The 21,157-nt window shown below is 44.7% G+C and overlaps 1 protein-coding gene across 3 annotated transcripts in view; it reads right to left on the bottom strand.

The window, feature by feature from the left end:
- Positions 1-7,645: 7,645 nt before the first annotated feature.
- DDC (dopa decarboxylase) overlaps positions 7,646-21,157 on the bottom strand; it is a 315,358-nt gene continuing 301,846 nt past the window's right edge. Inside the window, exons 14-15 of one of the 3 annotated variants that reach the window (XM_029589726.1) lie at positions 18,935-19,156; positions 7,646-10,744 (exon numbers count right to left, since the gene is read on the bottom strand). In XM_029589726.1, coding sequence (XP_029445586.1) covers positions 18,947-19,156 — 210 coding nt within the window. In that variant the 3' untranslated portion in view covers positions 7,646-10,744; positions 18,935-18,946. The other 2 variants (XM_029589729.1, XM_029589727.1) reach the window with 2 other exon arrangements.

Below are 21,157 nucleotides of genomic sequence, written 5' to 3'. Positions count from 1 at the left end.
CGCATGGCCCTTATAATAGTGTATATGGGCCTTTTAGCATGAGCAATTCTTTCAAAATTCACCTCAAGCCTTTTTTCCAGAAACACAAAGTGGGAGACAAGTCTTAAAGGTGAATTTTAAATGTCCGACTCATGCCAAAATTAGGGGTTACGTGAATATGTGCCAGCATCTACCAAGCAGATTTTAAAAACCGGCCGGATACACACATACTTGCCACTGCACGCACAAATGAAAAGTTTTACTAAAAAAGGGCGGGGAATGGGCTTTCTTGGATTTAAACTTAAAATTAGCACATAATTATTTACGCGCACTGGCACGCACTGGGGTCCCCTGCCGCCTAACTTTACTTCTGCGATGGATGACGTATAAGTAATAAAACAAAAAATTCTAGACAGCTAGTGGGGTTTTAAAGGTCAGGTCTGACATGAGGAAGGAAAGATATTAAACTAGGGGAGTTTGAAAGTCCTATCCTTTAACTGGGTGAACTGGGAAAACTGGCAATAGCATTGGTGCGCGTGTCTTTTAAAATCCCCCCACTTACATGGTAGAAGTGGCACTTATGTGTGTAGGCGTGCGTAGGCGCGTGCAGTCAAGCCATTTTAAAACATGTGTGTACATATGCGCATAGTTTATAAAATGGCCACGTCCCTAGGCGTGGGCCAATGAACGAGTGCATGCGTGCACCACTATTAAAGTTACCATACCAATGAATTAGGCCCTAGGAGCCAATGTAATAAAATCCATACTAAAATCAGAGCAACATTTTAGTGGTGTTTACTTTACTTCTGCGGTACAAAACCCAGAGCCCTGTAGGATGAAATAACCTAATGTCATGCAAATGCCCCATGAGTAAGAAAGCACACTAAATGGAAAAAGTGCACTTTTTTTTTACTCATCGACCATTTGCATACCATTCAACTGAAAATCCACAGAAAAACAAGTGGTTTGCAATGCAGAGACAGAAGTGTGCGGCTGTCTAGTTCCAGCCTTGCAAACATGTTCAGACATTGGCAAATCAAGTAGGCTTCTTGTCTTTTATCATTAAGATGCATCTGAACATGAAACTGAGATGCAGCTCAGAGGAAGCGCAAGAATAAAAAGATGAATGTGTTTTGTTCTAAAAAATAAAATAAGTAAATCACCCTCCAAAAATAAACAAAAACTCAGCGAAGAACAAGCAAATTCATATTCTGAGTATCTTTTCCTGTCCCTGCAGCCTAAAATGAGTACTATTCCAGGAGAGAAGGAAGAGCATTAGAGTTAGGGCATCCAAATAGAGAGGTTCCAATAATAAGAAAAGTAGTCCAAGTGCCTATAATTAAAAACTCACCTGAGCTAAAAGATTCCAATTTGTCCCTGTCAACTGAAAAGCAGAATATAAATACAAACAAAAAACACACTTTGAAATATTTGTATGCTAAGCCAGAAGCCTAAGAAGTAAGATGGGAGAATTAGAGTGTATAGCAGTGAATGATGACATAGACTTAATTGGCATCTCAGAGACATGGTGGAAAGAGGATAACAAATGGAATAATACTATGCTGGGGTACAAATTATATTGCAATGATAGAGAGGAGCATCTTGGTGGCAGGGTGGCGCTTTATATCCGGGTTGGCATAGAGTCCAACAGGATAAAGATCCTACATGAGACTAAATGCACAATGAAATCTTTATGGGTAGAAATCCCTTGTGTGTTGGGGAAGAATATAGCGATAGGAGTATTCTTCTGTCCACCTGGCTAAAATGGTGAGACGGACAATGAAATGCTAAGAGAAATTAGGGAAACTAGCCAAATTGGTAATGCAGTAATAATGGGAGATTTCAATTATGTCAGTATTGACTGGGTGAGTGAAACATTAGGGCATGCTAGAAAGTTAAAGTTCCTGGATGGAATAAATGACAGTTTTATGAAGCAATTGGTTCAGGAACCAACGAGAGAGGGAGCAATTTTAGATCTAATTCTCAGTGGGTTACCGTATTCAACTATAAGACCACTCCAAATCCTACAAAACTCTGCCGCCAGAGTACTTACCGGTAAACTAAAAGAGATCACATCACCCAAACACTTGCCGAACTTCACTGGCTACCAATAGAACAAAGGGTTCAATATAAAACACTCTGCACAATTCACAAACTAATTAATGAAAAAAAACCAGAGTGGTTAAACACAGCACTACGCTTACATGTCCCCCAGAGAAATCTCAGATCAGCCAATAAAGCCCTTCTAACCATCCCTTCAGTCAGAACAGCCAGACTGACCCAAGTTAGGGAGCGAGCCCTATCCCTAGCTGGACCAATTTTGTGGAACACAATGCCACTGGAAACTAGAGCACAGAGAGATTTAAAACTCTTCAAAAAAAGTTTAAAAACCTGGCTTTTCAAAAAAGCTTTTTACAGTGAAAACGGAGAATAAGAAAAGAAATATCAGGCAACGGAGCATCAACACACAGCATAGAGAGTCACACAAATGCGTAATTGCATATTTTATTATTTTCTCTCATACGTTAATTCTAATGATAGATAGAGACAGTTTAAAGCACTATAACTATATGATTACCCTATTAATCATACATATGGATAAGATCCATGTCACTTTGCGTATAGATTGTATTTTTGAAATATGTAACCGAAACTATCCTGGCACTAAGTAAGATAGCATTTCCTCAGCGGAACATTAAAGATATGTGCCTCTCTGTAAACCGTTGTGATGGTACACGACCGAACGACGGTATAGAAAAGATTTTAAATAAATAAATAAATAAAATTTGGTGAGAGAGGTAACGGTGGTGGGACCGCTTAGCAATAGTGATCATAATATGATCAAATTTGAATTAATGACTGGAAGCGGGAGAGTAAGTAAATCCACTGCTCTAGCGCTAAGCTTTCAAAAGGGAACATTTGATAAAATGAGAAAAATAGTTTAAAAAAAGCTAAAAGATATAGCCACAAAGGTAAAAAGTGTGCAACAAGCGTGGATATTGTTAAAAAATACCCGCGGCATGGCCCTCTCACCTTTTCTTAAGGACTCCAGCCCCTGGTTCCTCCTCGCTGGCGGCAGTGGGCTGCCAACTCAGTCCTCGGGCCTCCCCCGGTGCCTCCGGCCCCGTTGCAGTTTCCAGCATTCCCGGTCCTGATGCCACTACTCGTCGGACCTCTCCGCGTGGCCCGCGGACAGACGCCACCACTTGCGCTGCGCCCCTCCCTAGGCGCGCACATTACTGATCCTTATGAAGGGACCGCAGCGGGAACTTGGCCGCTGCCCCGGATGATGACGTCAACCTCTACATAGTATTTAAGCTAAGGCCCCGCTCCATAGCTTTGCCTTTGCAACAGATCTCCTCGCTGCTCAAGTACTCGTTGCTGCTAAAGAGATTTGTCTCTACTCCTCATTCCTGATCCTCATGGTTCCTGGTTCCTGTTCTCCTTGTTCCTGCCCTGCTTATGCTTGGGATTGATTACACGGACTTTGACCTCGCTTTGCCTGACTACACTACAGCCTATCTCCAGACCCAGACCTCTGCTTCGCCCTACACTACAGCCTATCTCCAGACTCAGACCTCTGCTTCGCCCGAATACGCTACAGTCTATCTCCAGACCCAGACCTCCGTTTCGCCCTACAGTACACCCTATCTCCACACCCAGACCTCCGCTTCGCCCGAATATGCTACAGCCTACCTCCAGACCCAGATCTCTGCTTTGCCCGACTACGCTACAGCCTATCTCCAGACCCAAACCACCGCTTCGTCTGACTACCCTATTGACTTCCCCACGATTAGACCTCAGCTTTGATTGACTACGCTATTGACTATCTCCGTGATCAGACCTCAGCATTGCTTGCCAAAGCCCCTGGATTGCCACCGGCCCTGACTCAAGCCTACCATTGGACGCCTCTTCTGCCTACTCCTGGGCATGGACTTACTAGGCTTTGGCCTATCTTTGCTCAAGGGCCCTCAGTCTGCCTTTGTCTCATTGGCGCCAGAGTTTCCAGAACCTTACCCAGTCCAGAGTAGGACTACTCCATCCCTTGCCAGCCATCTCTGGGCTGAACCAGCTTCTCTTACTATCCTATCTCGAGGCCCACCTAAGTCCTGCCGGTTCTGGCACCCAAAGGCTCAACCCATGGAGAACGAGGGCTGGTATAGATGAAGCTCCAGTGGCTTCTGCCTATCAGCCCACTCCACCTGCCGACGGTGGGGACCCGTAGGTCCTTACGTACGGGTTGCGTCAACCCCACCTCAGCCCAAGGGTCCACCTCCGACGCAAACTATCATTAAAATCATCCGATGTACCTGAAGATTGGAAGATGACCAATGTAACCTCTTATATTTAAAAAGGGATCCAGAGGTGATCGGGGAAACTATAGACCAGTGAGCCTGACTTCAGTGCCGGGAAACATCATGGAAACTGTTATAAAGAATAAAATCGCAAAACATTTAGATAGACATGGTTTGATGGGACACAGCCAATATGGATTTACCCAAGGTAAGTCTTGCCTTACAAATCTCCTACATTTTTTTGAAGGGGTGAATAAACATGTGGGCAAAGGTGAGCCAGTAGATATGGTGTATTTGGATTTTCAGATGATGTTGACAAAATCCAGCAAGAGAGGCTTCCAAGAAAACTAAAAAGTCATGGAATAGGAGGCGATGTCCTTTTGTGGATTGCAAGCTGGTTAAAAGACTGGAAACAGAGAATAGGATTAAATGGTCTGTTTTCACAGTGGAAGAAGGTAAACAATGGAGTGCATTTTAATATATTTATAAATGATCTGGAAAGGGTTACAACGAGTGAGGTGATCAAATTTGCGGATGACACAAAATTATATAGAGTAGTTAAATGTCAAGCAGACTGTGATGAATTGTAGGACGACCTTGCGAGACTGGAAGTTTGGGCTTCCAATTGGCAGATGAAAATTAACGTGGACAAGTGCAAAGTGAATATAAGGCAAAATAACCATTGCTGTAGTTACACAATTTTAGGCTCTATCTTAGGAGTTACCACCCAAGAAAGAGATCTAGGTGTCATAGTGGATAATACATTGAAATTGTCGGTCCAGTGTGCTGTGGCGATCAAAAAAGCAAACAGAATGTTAGGAATTATTAGGAAGGGAATGGCAAATAAAACAGAAGATGTCATAATGCCTCTGTATCGCTCCATGGTGAGACTGCACCTTGAATACTGTGTACCATTCTGGTCACCGCATCTCAAAAAGTATATACCTGCACTGGAGAAAGTGCAGAGAAGGGCAACCAAAATGATAAGGGGCAAGGAATGGCTGTCCTATGAGGAAAGGCTGAAGAGGTTAGAGCTGTTCAGTTTGGAGAAGAGACGATTGAGTGGGGATATGACAGAAGTCTGCAAAATCATGAAAGGACTTAAAAAGTTAATGTAAATTAGTTATTTACTCTCTCTCAGATAATAGAAGGACCAAGGGTCACTCCATGATGTTAGGAAGTAGCTCCTTTAAAACAAATCGAAGAAAATTCTTTTTTCACTCAGCGCATAGTTAAGCTGTGGAATTCATTGCCAGAGGATGTGGTTACATCAGTTAATGTAATGGGTTTAGAAAAAGGTTTGGATAAATTCCTAGAGGAAAAATCCATAAGCTGCTATTACGGTAATTAATAAGCAATAGTAGCTTGTGATTTATTTAATGTTTGGGTACTTGCTAGGTACTTGTGACTTGGATTGGCCACTGTTGGAAACAGGAGTATGGCATATCTTACTTCCAAAAGCCCCACAGCCTTTATGTTCTGCTGATGCTCTTACTGTTGTAACTGCCAGGTTGATCAGAATGAATCGAGTCCTACACCAATCCATTACAGGACTCTCCTAACTAGTTTGCTGCCGCTGCTCAGTGCAATTACCAAGGGATGGAAATCTCTTGCTTCGGCTGGCTGCAGCACTCTCACACCCTGAAGCTCGTACTGTACACCGACCTGATGGTGAGCCACCTGAAGAACTGCAGGAAGAAGAAAACGGTAAGGGGGAGTGGGTTACGGAAAGCAAAGCATACCTCCTCATCAAGCCCTTCTCTTATAAAAGGTGTGTTGTGTCTAGCTCCCCTCTCTTCCAGGGTGACAAGTATTGCGGGAAGTCTAACTTCTGCTCTGACCCAGGAATTAAAGTTCCCATGGTAAAACTGAGGCACAAAACAGTCCATCTCTAATACTCCTCCCTGCATTGCAGGCTAATAAGCTGATTACCTGGCAGTTTGTATGGAGACATGCTAATCCTAGTGCAGGTTTTACTGTGTTTTTTATCCTGCACTAAAACCTCTATTTCACAAATTAAAATCTGTGTTAGGGTCAGGGCAGCTTATTACATAGGCCCTCTTAGGCCTGGATTTATCAAAATGCGGTAAGTATCGCATGTGATAGCAAAAGGGGCATGGTTTATGCGAAAAGCTAAGTTAGTGCAAATTGTGATAACATTATCAAACTGCGATGAAAGAAAGAGAGAGAGAGAGAGAGAGAGAGAGACTAGCCATATTGTCCTCTCCCTAGATAGGTATTTGTATCCCTATGATAGGCCTACCTAGTCACTCGAGGTGAGGTTTAGGTATTAGTGTAGGGGTTAGGGGCCACTTTGACATTCAACGTGAGACGTACGAACAGAACAGTGGTCTCTTGTGAAGATTTGATGGCCTTCGGAGTGAGGCCATCAAATCCAAGATGAGATTTGGGCAATGTTCTCTCCACCTAGCTTGATGGACTCTCTATCTGGGTAAGGGCCTATCGCATGCGTTAATGGGGCTTTTCGCATGCGATAAGCCCTTAACGTATGTGAAAACGCCTTACCGCGATTTGATAAATGACCCCCTTAGTTTGTTAATGATTGTCCTTATCAGGTTTATTCACAATAAATGAGTGCGGGAAAATGGGCGCTCAGTGTTGAGTGCCCACTTTCCTAATTCGTGCGGTCTTCTCTCCTGGTTGCGTGATGCAATATTTAAATGAGGAGTCGTGCTGCCAAGGAGGCGCTAGAGACAACTGTGTGCCCCTATCGTCTCCTTGGCAGCGGGTGCCCAGGAGAGGTCGGCTGTCAGCGGGTTAGGAAAACAGACGCTCAATTTTACGATTGTCCGTTTTCCTAACCGGTGCACAGCCACAGGTTAGGAAAATGGACGCTGGTTACTTGAGTGTCTGTTTCCCAAACTTGATCTCTGACACTTTTTAAAAAATATATTTTTTAAACCTTTTTAACTTTTTGGTTCCTTCGAATTAATATCGCCACGATATTAAGTCGGAGGATGTACAGGAAAGCAGTATTTGCTGCTTTTCTGTACAACTTTCTGAGCGTAAAATTGTGTGGATCAGGCATCCATTATTTTTTAATATCAGGGATGAATAACTAATAGCCTCATCAACGTGCATTTGCATGTGATGAGTGCTATTAGTTTTGCCACGGGTTGGACATGTGTTTTGGACGCACTAATCCCCTTATAGCATAAGGGGCCGTGGACGCGCCTCCAACCATTTGTTAAAACAGTGCGCTCAGCTGAGTGCACTGTTTTGCTTCGGCCCCTTTGAGTGCAGCCAGGTTAGGTTTGCATTTTGCAGTGGAGCCCAGTGCTGCAGACACTACAGTTGGCCCAAAGCATGGGCTGTATAAGGTAGGGGTAAACACAGGCAGAGCAATCGAGTAGCTTCACTTTTCATTTATTAATGCTGTCTGTAAGGAATCTCCTGCACATTCAGTCAGCAGATAAAATACAGAATCCAAATACAGGCAACACAACAGTTACAGTGAAAAGACCGGGCAAGTAATAATTTCCAACAGAAAGCAAAACAGCTGCAGGAATTGCAGGGTGAAGTGATATTGTTTCCTTTTTATTAATAATTAAATTATATCTGAAAGTGTCAAGTACCATACTGTGCCTACAGAAAAATGTCTTGGAGTCAAGTTCAATGAATAGATGTTCTGTTGCTTTAAAAGTCATTTTTGTAGTTGTCTTTTGTGGGAGTAGAGAACCAAGGAAAGGTTGCTTTTATGAATGTCTTGGAGTCTTGGTGAGAATCCATCCATAAGGCAACACAGGATTCAAGATTAGTGAACACAAACTTTGGTTAGAGCTCTAAGAGGTGCACTTTTCACCAGGATAATCAACTTTCCATGAAGGGAATTTATTTTGGAAACTGCTTTTATTTTTATAACGTTCTTATAAAGCAACACACGTGGAGGCCATGTACTCAAGTATGAATGGCTTCACAAAGGCGATTATGCATGGAAAAATGGCACATAATCATGGCAGAAAATTTTTCTTATGCTATTCGCCATTTTTTCCGAGCATAATTTTGGATTTATGAAGCCAAAATCACTACTGAGCTGAAGATCCATGCAAATCAGCTCAATAGCGATTTTGCAGTAGCAAAATTTAGCATGAAAACTATCTACACCTCAGTGAGGTATAGTTACGTTTTTTGGTCACAAAGTCTGCAGTTTCATGTGGACTTTATTGCAAAAGTCCATCTGAATATTATTTAAATTAAATGGTATCATAAGAAAACTTTCTGCAATCCCTTGTCAGAGAACACTGTCATGCACTGAAAGCTTGCTTCTTCAGGGTGCTCTCAGATCATACTGCAGTTTAAAGACAGGACTTTTAAAAATCACGTTGTAGTTAATGTGCCTCTGGCCCTTCTAAGACATTGTTCAGGTATGGCTGAAAATATGTGCCTAATGTGATTTCATGGGTATATTCTGAGTATAATCCTGGTAAAGTTGGGACACACAGCAAATGTCCAGCAGCAGCATTTTGATCCCGGCCAAGCTGTCAGATCCCACAAAAATGTAACTTCCCCACAGTTTTGTCACCCCCTTAAATTCTGCCAGGCAAGTACTAAACCTAAAAATGTGTAAAGCCTCTTTGCTGACTAATAGGAGATAATGTTCCACCACTATTGTAACTCAGAGTGAGATGAGATCCTCTGTCACATGAAAGTGAGTGCACATTTCCTATCTGCACTTATGATAGTGGCTAAACCACATGAGAATTTGCATCACAGTGAGCTTACTAAGTGCTTGTGATGGTCAGTAAACAGGATCTGCAGAGCCTTGAACCCAGCGCTTGACCAGTGACTGAGCTTAGACTTGTTTTGGCTCCTTTTCTCACACGCAGACGAAGAGCAACTTTTCACAGGCACAGTTACCATTGTACATTATTACACGTTACAAACTGTGACGCTACACAGGACGGCTTTTAATACAGAGATTATGGACATGGTATCGTTCCATACAGTAGGTGTATCTTAAATGGAGTTTCTCTTTTACTCTGTTCCATAACACAATGTATTTATTTTGTTGTATATTTAGCTCATACCTTTTCATAGGTAACACAAGGTGAGTGTTTTCCCTGCCCCCAGAGGGTTGACAATCGAAGTTTGGAGGACCATGACTTGGTTTTCTTCTCCTAACTCTCCGTCAGCCAGGGCAGACCTTGTGACTATGATAGGCATCCTTAGACTTGTCGTAACTTGCACAGGGCTCTGTCTGTCTAGTAGGACCATAGAAGCAGTAAGTGGTAGGAGTCAAAAAGGAACATGTTTATCCCACATGAGTTCATCTAATCTCAATTCCTAAGATACTGGATCAAAGACAGTTGTAAGGTAGCTAAAATATATTATGATTCTGTAAGAAAACAACAATCCTCTCTGTTTAGTCTTTAATATTTTTTTGTGCTGCACTGAATAATAATTAAGCGATGAGACCTGCCAGCCCATATGTATGGGAGAATAGGATTGCTCTTTGGTTGGGTAAGCGGGAGGCATCATATTGAAGGCCAAGCTCAGAAAAGTCCCGGCTATCTGAAAATGCCTAGCTAAAGGATGACGCTCGTGTTCCCCAGCAACTAGGCTGTCAAAACTTCCATGTCAAGAGGAACAGGCTAATCCAGTCCTGGTTTTACCCCACTGCATGCATGGACTTGTAGTTCTCATTTCCTTAAGAAAAACTGCACTAACTCCTTCTGCATGCAATGGGGTAAAACCAGGACTGAATCAGACAGTTTCCTATGATGCTGAATTGTTGGTGACCCTACCAGTAACTGCAGTCTGTTAAGACAGTAGCAGAGGAAAACATTCAGTTAAGCCCCACTGCAGCACCCGCTCTTTCTGCAGCTTCCCCTTCACCCTGGCCCTATACTCTCTTGTTTTTAGGAGCCTGGCCCTCTCTATTGCTTCCTGTGACTCCTATTCAACCCCGCTCCTGCAATTGTGTTTTTTTTTTGACCACCTACAATTCTACGGTATCCGCCAGGTGGTTGGAACAAATGGGATTCCTTAGCGTTCGGGGCGGGACTATAGAGCCGTGACTTCAGCTTTTGCTCCGTCTCCATCTTCTGGCAGAGGTGCATAACCCACTCGTTGGGATTGAACTGCTCTTACTAAAGGAAAGGAAACTATCAGGTAAGAATTAATTTCTACTTATACTGTACTTTCAACTACCAGAAAATGAAGTGAGCTTGCTGAGGCCAGGCCTGGACAATCCTGGTGGTGTTGTTGTTATTTCTTTTGTGCAGTGGCAAATAAGAAGTGAAAAGTTGACAGGGGAATGAAGTTATCCAGCCCAATCGCTCGAGTTGTAGCCAGAGCCCTGGCATCACGTCACAGAGGAATGTAGTGTTGTAGGGTTTGGTGCCAATACTGTAGACACAGGAAAGATGAATTCAGGAGACCAGCGTAAGTGCACAGTGGGCAAGGAGTCTTCTTTTTCCTGCTCGCTTGTCTTCTCTGTGTCTTTCTATCTACAGAAATGTATATTAGTTATATATATCAGAAAATTATAATATGGAATATTTCAACTATTCTTGTCTGTGAAATTAGAGTACTCTAACCAAGCAGAGGGCCTGAAACATTATCAAGGTGAGGAAAATGTCTTAGATGAAAGTTAGGTAATGCATTTAGCTTATTTTCTTTTTTTAAATGGTCAGTTAATGCATAATTTCCTGCGTGTAAAAAAACCAACAATAGAAATTAAAATGACAGAAATATTTTTTAGGAAAACAACCGAGTCTGCTGTCAAATACGAGGTTCTCCAAACTCATGTCAGGTCCCTCTTCCATGTCCCCTCTCTCCAGCCTTATGATTCAGTCCCAGGGTTGTCTCAAGGGACCTCAGATTCTTACAGTGGCATGAGGTTGCTGAATAGTAAAACACGATGTTCTGCTGCAGGAAGCAAACTGTGGCCCTGCTGCTAACTGCCTTAATACTGCACTGGAGTGTAATGTGACCATCTCATCCCTCTGGAAATATAAAAAGCAAGCATTAAAAGGCAGATTATTTGTAGAAGGGTCAGGATCATCAGTTGCCGACAGCTCTTCAGTACTATTCTGTGATTAGTGTCTAGAAAAGTACATGACAGTTGTAGTATTCCTATGAACAGGTCCAGATTTTGACATAGCTAATGTAGGCAACTGTCTCTGGCATCCAATTTTGTTAGGCAGCATGCCAGCATTCAGGCTTCCTGCCTGCTGTCCTCTTGAGCTGGTGTCCAAGGCACCAATTTGAAGAATAGTCAATTCAGGGGACCTGTGAGCTAGTGCACGCTCACGGGCCTTGCAGCAGCCCCGCCCCATGCAGGGTCATCCATGGTAACAGGAAGCTAATGTGGGAGAAGGGAACAGGGGCACTGTAATGGCTGGGAGTGTGCGCTGGATCATAGGTCTTGCACTGATTTTTCTATCAGTTTGTGCTATGGGCTCCAGCTCAAGATCTGAGGTGAGGAAGAAGGGGAAGTTAGGAGGGGGCCAAGACGAGAGGGGAGGATCTGGGCAGGGGCAATTCTGGGTGGAACCCACCCCGAACACTTTTTCTGGGATGGGACCCCCTCCCTCTCCCTTCCCCTCCCAAATAGCTATGAGCATCCACATTTTAAACCTGGCCTTATAAAACTTTCAGTAGGGATGGTTCACTGCTTAATTACCAAACCTACAGCTTCTCAGGGCTTTCCGTGCTGCCGCTTTTCAGTACCGATCATTTAAAATGACACGGTCAATTAGAACTAAATCCTAAATTTAGTATAATGCAGCAGTAGAAGCAAATTATTTCTTCAGAAAACACATTTCTTAATTTAATCATCACTTTTATGATCTAACTTACATTTCAGTTCAAGAGAGTGCTTTGTAAGCTTGTAAGGACAGTGTATATTATGCCATATTTTTGATATATTACAAGGGTCCTCTTTCTGGAGCTTATTACAGTAACCAGAAGCCAATGCAGTTATCACACTGGTACAACAAAAAGTCAATTTAAGCATGTGGCAGTCCATGGTGGTCCTGTGGTTACCAATAGCAACCGATAATAGCTCCAGTATAATGAATGGGATTGAATACAGGCCGTCAGGGCCACCCATGGTCAACCACCAGTGGCCAAGGAGGGCAGGCATCATGTTCATATATGTAAGGTGTGAACATAGCTAAAGCTCCCAGTTTTCTGTGATTCTATAGTCACAGAATTAAACTGAAAATCTGCCGCATGCTCACTTTTTCTTACACCATGTAAAAAAGGCAGTTTCGTGTGTTTGCGTGATGGTCTGCATATGTGTGTGGGCAGTGCTGTCCAGCAGCCTTGTAAGCCGCACTGGCTGAGCAGAGCAATGCTGCTGACCTTCAACAGTATCATCACACCTGAATGGCATGGCTGGCGGGGAGCCTGTGTCTTGCTAGCTGAAGAGATGCAGGAGGCACCAGTGACTGAGGTGGGCAGTGTCAAGGGGGTGGCTAAGAAGAGATTGACACCAGTAGACCTGAGCAGCGTGGCTGGCAGCGAGCTCAGGCCTCAACAGCCAAAGAGACAGCTGCCTGGAGGAAACTAAGCGGGAATAGATAGTAAAGAGCAGAGGGCTGCCAGGTGAAGAAGTACAGGATCTGCTGGCAGCTGAGGTGGGGAGGAAATAAGGACCGGTAGGGGAGGAAAGGGGTGGAAGTCAAGGGTTGGAGAGGGGATGGAGCAGAATAAGTTGGGAAGTGAAGGGGAGACTTGAGTGTACACTCCTATCTATGTTTCCTGTCAATAATGGGCTTTCCTACAAACTTAGGGCCTTATTTTCCAAATGTATCGCATGCGGTAAGGGACGTTTCGCACGCAAAATGTCCCTTTTCGCATGCGATACAAAATGGGGGTGGAGTCGGCCCCGGAAGAGGAGGAGTCGGGGCGTCACCGGGGCCGACTCTGCGACGACTGCACACACAGTGAAAAGGTAGGTGCGTTTTCGTTGCCTATTTCGCTCCCAATAGCTACACCTCCTATGGTGGCGCTATTGGGTGTGAAACCGGCAGCGATCGCACCGCGACGGTGCGATCGCTGCCGGCTAGAGCAGGCCCGCCCCCCGTTTCGGCCCCCCGCCCCTCATCTTCTAAAGTTTTGCAGGCCTGCGATACTTTAGAAAATGAGGCCCTTAGATTGTAAGCCCTCTGGGGACAGGAAAATACCTACAGTACCTGAACGTCATCTGCTTTGAACTGCTGAAAAAAAGTATAAAAAACGGAATATAAAAATCTAAATAAATAAATAAATAAAGTCATTTCATATTAGCCAAACAGCTTTTTTATATTCATTGAGTAAAAAGATGAAAGAAAACTGAAAGGGGTCAAAATGAAGAGTTTTCTTTGGCAGAATCAAACTCAGCAGTTTTAGACTGCTGCGGGCAAGTTTAATACTTATAGTAACACAGTTTGTGTGTGTGTGTGTGGGGGGGGGGGGGTTGGCAACTGTGAGATTGGCTGAAAGGTTTGCAGGCACCTTTTCAAAGGGAAACCCTGCGTGGGTGCCTCCCTTTAAAAATCAGGCCAGCCCCAGAACGGAGCTACCTTTTTGCTGCATACACTTGCACCTGCTATGAAGCAGTTTGCAAATGTACAGTGCACGGTGATGCAAGTATGTGCAAGGGCTTTCAGTGAACTCCCCCACAATACCTTTCCTCCCCGACCTTCCTCTGTTCCTGGCTCTACCCCTGGTTTGAGAACAAGTACAAGTATGTCTGCTGTTCACAGTACGCATGCATTACGATTAGGAAGGGAGGGGGGCTCTTTTTGAGAAGAATTTTTATGCAGATTTACAGTTATGTACATGCGTAAAAAGCTTTGAAAATTACCCTCTACATGGCCAGACCAAGTGGGCCGGATTTTAAAAGGGTTACGCGCAGAAGGTACACGCGTAACCATTTTAAATCCCCCCCTGCGCGCGCCGAGCCTATTTTTGCATAGGCTCGGCGGCGCGCACAAGCCCCGGGACGCACGTAAGTACCGGGGCTTGCAAAAAGGGGCGGGCAGGGGCGTGGCAAGGGGGCGCGGGTTTTCGATCAGGGGCGTGTTCGGGGGAGTGTGGGCGGTCCGGGGGTGTGGCTGAGTGCCCCGACACAGCGGCCTGTGGTCGGGGGCCTGCCGCGCCGGCACGCATAATACTGCCCGGAGGCAGTAGTAACTTTTAAGATAAAGGTAGGGAGGGGGTTTAGATAGGGCCAGGGGGGTGGGTTAGGTAGGGGAAGGGAGGGGAAGGTGCGGGGGGGGTGAATGGAAAGTTCCCTCCGAGGCCGCTCCGATTTCGGAGCGGCCTCGGAGGGAACGAGCAGCGCGCGCAGGGCTCGGCGCATGCAAGGTGCACAAATGTGCATGCGCCGACTCCGGATTTTATAAGATACGCATGGCTACGCGCGTATCTTATAAAATCCCGCGTACTTTTGTACTTATCTTAACGAGATGCAGAGAGCATTTTGCCTTTTTATGAAAGAACTAGAAGCTGAGAATATCAGTGCTCCTAAATAACTGAAATGATGTGGATAGTTTAAAATTAAGCATTCTTCATGTGTATGAGCATTTAAATGATATGTTAAACCACCTTCTTTTACTATCACCATACCTACAGGCTGATGCAATATCTATGAGGGAAAAACGGGTGCTCACGACTGAGGGCCCGCTTTCTTCATGCACGCCCATCCACCTCTCCCAGGCGCTCGATGCAGTAGGCTGAGCTGCTGCATTAAAAAGAGGTGCTGGCGGAAATTGTGCATCCCTAGCGTCACCTTGGCATCGAGCGCCCAGGAGAAGTGGCTGTGTATAGGTTAGGAAAACGGACGCTCAATTTTACAAGCATCATTTTTCCTAACCTGTGCACAGCCATGGATTAGGAAAATGAACCCTTGTAAATTGAGCGTCCATTTTCCTAATCTCACTGCTGTCAAGATACCTTTTTTTACATTTTTTTTTTCACATTACTGCTTTCTGTGGTTCCTCTGACTTAATATCGCACAATATTAAGTTGGAGGAACTAGGGAAAAGCAGTATCTTCTTCTTTTCTGTTCAACTTTTGGGACTCCTCAAAACTTAATGCCAGCTCCAGAGCTGGCGTTAATTTTTGAGGGTTAAAATTTGCACGTCAGGCATACAGTTATTTTTTTATATTGGGGATACTAGCTAAAAGCCTCATCAACATGGCATTTACATGAGCTGAGTGCTATTAGCTATCCCTGGTTTGGATGTGCGCTTTGGACACGCTGATCCCTTTATTGCATCGGCCTGCAAGGTGGTGAGTCAGTGAGGTTTGACTTAGTCATGAATAATAGTTAAGTAGCTGTAATAACTTGGATTTTAATATTTAGTAAATGAAACCTGTCCTGTTTGCAGTTAGTTTTCGTATTTAATGACAATATCTGTGCTTACTTTATGTTGCAAACACGCCATGGAATTTAAATAGTTTGGCTGCAGAATTCTCTGAGCCTTTCTGCAGAATTCAGACAGGCTGCTAAACAAAGACATGATACAAGCAGTTACAGTGAAAGAGTGGGCTTAGGGAAGGGGATTTATTTTTGAAGAGGCAGGGTCATAATGTAAATCTGCTTACATTTCACAGCAATCTGAAAACACATATATATTAGGACACTGTGATGGTGTGTACCGACAACTCCTTCATTGTACCTTAAGGAGCCCAGTTCAAGGTTTTAACCCAGTCCTTCTCAAGGCCGAATGCCACAAGGGATTTTGAGTGAAGGGAGGTTCCCTTTACCCTACCATAAGAACCCAGGCCTAGAAAGGCTTGAGGAGGCCCCAGGGAACTTGGTGTCACTGCAGTTCAGGGGATAATACCACAGATTTCCAGCCATGGCACAACCCTTGTAGTGGAGCTAGAAGGTAATTTAATATTTGCATAGGTGAGAAGGACTTCTGTAGGCTTCAAAGGAAAGAATTTGCATTGGCCCCTCTCTATCTCAACCAACAAAGGGACTGCCATGTAATTCAGATGTCATCATTTGCCTGGCATTTTTTTTACTTCAAACAGAGAGTGAACAGGAGTTCTCCCTTTGCAATTTAATTTACCTTTGCTACTCAGAGCAAGAACACTACCTTAAGCTTCTGGCTTACAATACTATTGGCAGCAGTTCCGATAGATGCCCTTACAGACCGGGGAAAGCCCAAGAAACCTCTTGCATCTTTTGAAAGATGCCGGCTGGAAATGGCTCCAGCCAGAGGCAAGGTTGGGACTGGAAGTGGCTCACCAAATATTCCTGGAGCAGTTTCTAGATGGTCTGGACAAGCACATGTGGAACTGGGTCTGTCAACACACTGGCTCACTCTGGAGAGAGCCCTGGAATTGGCAGAAGCCTTCCACCATGCACAGTCAATGCCTGCTGGCAAAGAAGAGAGAAAGCCGATACAATTCCCTGGCATGGTACAGAGGATAGAAGACCTTAGCAACGAACCTCCAACCCAGTCTCTCTACTCGGTTTCCAGAAGCCCATCTTGTTCACATGTTTTAACTATGGACAGAAAGGACACTTGGCAAGGGACTGTCAATATGGCCATAGAGAACTTATGAACTTTTGCTTAAACCCACCCCGAACCTGGGAGGAGCGGGATATAAATACTTTTAAATAAATAAATAAATAGCGCTTCGAAGCAGCGACTATCTGCAACCCGAAATAAAGGGAGAATCCGGACAGGCAGAAACAACCCAGAAATGGGGCCTTGCAGACCCTCTCTTAGTGCCCTTTATGCAGAGAAAGAGCATGAAGAAGACTGCTGCCCATATAGACAACCAGAAACCAAAGCGTCTCTTTAAGTGAACCTGGAAGGGCAGAAATCCACACAACCCTATGGGGGTGTTCTTTCTGTAAAACAGAAGGTTATGCAAAGGAAGAATGTCCTTGGCTGGATGACCTGGAGTGTGAGCGCAAGTTAGTGGAACCATGTCAGAAGGGGAAAAGCTGCAATTTTGTGGGTGTCCCATGTGCAAGACATAAGGATTTTATAATCCAGGTGGAACTAAAGGAGCCTCTACCCAGGCCTGGGTAGTTTCCAGCTGTAGCAAAATGCTCATTTGCCAGGACTTACTATTTTAAGGACATATTAACAATAAGAAAATAGAGTCAGTAATATGTATATATGGGAACGAACAGAAGTGTTCAACTTCCCACGTTCTTTTGAAGACTGCCACAGGATAAGCCGAGTTAGAAGTGGCAGTCCTCCGCGAGCTTCCATACCCAGTAGTTCTGGGTCGAGATTTATCCCCATTTTGCAACTTTATGGAGACAACTCAAGGGTGTTGGGGATAATACAGTTGGAGGGGGGAGGCACTTGAGACAGAGCCGGGGTGTGCCCCTGGCACGTCTGGACGCTCGACCGGACATGGCCAAGCTGAGGGGGAAGGTATGTGATGGCGTGTACTGAGAACTCCCTCATTTTCCCTTAAGGAGCCTGGTTCAAAGTTTTAACCCAGTCCTCCATAAGGTAGGACACTGCAAGGGATTCTGGATGAAGGGAGGTTACCTTCCACCTACCATAAGAACTCAGGCCTAGAAAGGCTTGGGGAAAGCCCCAGAAAACTGGTAGGACCTCACGACACACCCAGGCGATGGACATTTACCAGTTAGTTGAGCTTGACACAAGGTGAGCTACTGTCTTGATTCTTGTATCTTTGAAGCACTATAAATACCTGCACTATAACTAAGTTGGTCCGGTCTTATTGTATTCTTGAGCTATTATTGCGGCCGCAGCAGGCCCAAATATGCTACAGACAAAAAAAGAAGGAGAAATAGGAATATGACCATGGGAAGAGATTCAATAGGGCCTTTATCAATCAAAAGGATGCACAGGATGGGTTCCTAAGAGACTCTGGCCATTCAGCAACACAGGCTGAGCACAGCTTCCCTGATAGTACTGTTCTCTTTCTGTCCATACAAGTACAGTGAGCGAACATTTCTAACCAAATGCTTCATACTCTTGATTGAAGGTATCCTGGGGTGTTTGTATGTGAAAGGAAGGAAAGGGGATTAGGAACATTAAGGAGCAGAGGACAAGCAAATCCAGTTCCTCAAGAGTATTCCTGGTTTGTGAAATTATAGAGTTTGTCTATGAGTGGGACAGAGATGGTGAGCCTGTGGGATACATGCATGACACTTGCATATTGAACTTTAATCAATCAATTTTAAATTTCACCTGCCTTTCCTTACAAAGCTCGAGGCAAGGTACAACATAGAATACAATACATTTAAACACAATAAAAGCAATATTGAATATGAACTTTCAAGCTCCTGGCACTATCCTAAGAGCACATGATTGGTCCTGCCATGGCCATGGATTTATTAGAGTGCAATCCATGCATGGAGCCATGGAATAAATGACCATGTCCTTGATCGTGGATGGACTCTTGTCTTCTATTTCCCAATAGGCATGTGCAGGAAATACATTTTTGTTTCTTTTCATTTTGTTTTTGAATGTTCTAAGTGGTTTTAGCATGCCCCATTTCAATTCAGAACACAAAATGACACATTCCAATGTTGTTTCCCTGTCGTTTTCTAATGACAGCACATTCCTATTTCCCAATTCCATAGTTTCTGATTCTTATGATTGGTGATCACAATCCAGTAAACCCTCCACAGGATTTTTCAGCTCATACCTTGGGCAAAACCTCTCTGTCACACAGAGCTAACTGCTGTCACCTACCTGGACAGCCTGTCACTGCTGCTGCGATGCCTCCTCTATCACAAGATTGGCCGCAGCCTTGGTGATGTGGTCCCAGGCATTCCGGACATGGCTGGATTCTGTCGTACGAGCACAAATGACAAAGCGCAGCACAAACGTTTCTCCTAGGTGACTTGGGACCAGATGAATCTTTCTGGAATCGTTTACATTTTTTAGAAGTGCCTCACTCAACCTATTGGGACCCTAGAAAGGATTAAAAAAGAAAAATCAAGCTAGAAAGAACCTTTGACGACTGGTTCTCCCTGTACTATGGTCTGAGAACCTATCATAAAATATTAAGAATGCAATAAAAAAAATCTCACCTTACATACATATATATTAGGGATGTGAATCGTTTTTTGACGATTTAAAATATCGTCCGATATATTTTAAATCGTCAAAAATCGTTAGGGCCACGATACAATACCAATTCCCCCGATTTATCGTCAAAAAATCGTAAATCGGGGGAAGGGGGAGGGCAGGAAAACCGGCACACTAAAACATCCTAAAACCCACCCCCGACCCTTTAAATTAAATCCCCCACCCTCCCGAACCCCCCCCCCCAAATGCCTTAAATTACCTGGGGGTCCAGCGGCGTTCCGTAGCTAAATCGGGGGAAGGGGAGGGAGGAAAACCGGCACACTAAAACACCCTAAACCCCACCCCCGACCCTTTAAATTAAATCCCCCACCCTCCCAAACCCCCCCCAAATGCCTTAAATTACCTGGGGGTCCAGCAGCGGTCCATAGCTAAATCGGGGGAAGGGGGAGGGCAGGAAAACCGGCACACTAAAACACCCTAAAACCCACCCCCGACCCTTTAAATTAAATCCCCCACCCTCCCGAACCCCCCCCCAAATGCCTTAAATTACCTGGGGGTCCAGCGGCGGTCCAGAACGGTCTCCTGCAATTGAATCGTGTTGTCTTCAGCCGGCGCCATTCTGCGCCATTTTGCAAAATGGCGGGGGTTCCGGACCCCGGCTGAACGACCTCTTGCAGTCGATCTCCTGCCGGCACCATTTTCCGTACGGAAAACGATTCGCGGCAGGAGATCGTTTTCCGGACCCCCGCTGGACCCCCAGGGACTTTTGGCCAGCTTGGGGGGGGCCTCCTGACCCCCACAAGACTTGCCAAAAGTCCAGCGGGTGTCCGGAACGACCTCCTGCAGTCGAATCGTGTTGGTCTATGGCCGCCGCCATTTTGCAAAATGGCGGCACAGAATGGCACCGGCTGAAGACAACACGATTCAATTGCAGGAGACCGTTCCGGACCGCCGCTGGACCCCCAGGTAATTTAAGGCATTTGGGGGGGGGGGTTCGGGAGGGTGGGGGATTTAATTTAAAGGGTTGTGGGTGGGTTTTAGGGTGTTTTAGTGTGCCAGTTTTCCTGCCCTCCCCCTTCCCCCGATTTAGCTACAGACCGCCGCTGGACCCCCAGGTAATTTAAGGCATTTGGGGAGGGTGGGGGGGGATTTAATTGTAAGGGGTGGGGGGTGGGTTTTAGGGGGTTTTAGTGTGCCGGTTCACGATTTTAACGATTTTCACGATACTCTAAACACCCAAACGGCGACGATACGATTCCCTCCCCCTCCCAGCCGAAATCGATCGTTAGTCGATCGAGGACATGATTCACATCTCTAATATTATATAAAGTGAGATGTTTTTATTGTATTCTTAATTTCTTACTGTAGTACTTTAAATAGTAGATAGATGTTACAGTATATATTGTGCTCAGAGAAGACAGAAGCTGCTTACTGTTCAACTCCCAGATTCACTTCAAAACAGGAAGTAGCACACAGAACAGGAGGCATAGAGTAAAAAGATACAATGATAAAAGATACATAGGAAATCTACACTGCAATTGGCTAATAAGCTCTCTAGGTGTCAGTGTTCCCCGACTGTATAGTACATGCCCCTCAAATACAGTACTGCACACAAAAGCTGCAGAAACTAGATGTCTCATTTTCTATCAGCAAATCACTGTAGAGCTGTTCTGCAAAACGAGCTGCTAACCACAGTCCTGAGTACACCATCACGGGTACAGTCAGTCAAACAAGGTAAATAGCAAAGACTTAACCATGACTGAGTGAATACACTTTTTCCCCCGTTGATAGCAGGGCTGAATTAGCCATGCTGTCATGGGATCTGTCAATCAGGTCCGGGAGGCGGAGCTTTACCAAGCAGAGATTAGATTTTAGCTCTCTGCG

This window comes from Rhinatrema bivittatum, chromosome 2 (genome assembly GCF_901001135.1).
Source record: "Rhinatrema bivittatum chromosome 2, aRhiBiv1.1, whole genome shotgun sequence".
Taxonomy (NCBI): Eukaryota; Metazoa; Chordata; class Amphibia; order Gymnophiona; family Rhinatrematidae; genus Rhinatrema; species Rhinatrema bivittatum.
This window is presented reverse-complemented; position numbering and strand designations above follow the sequence as displayed.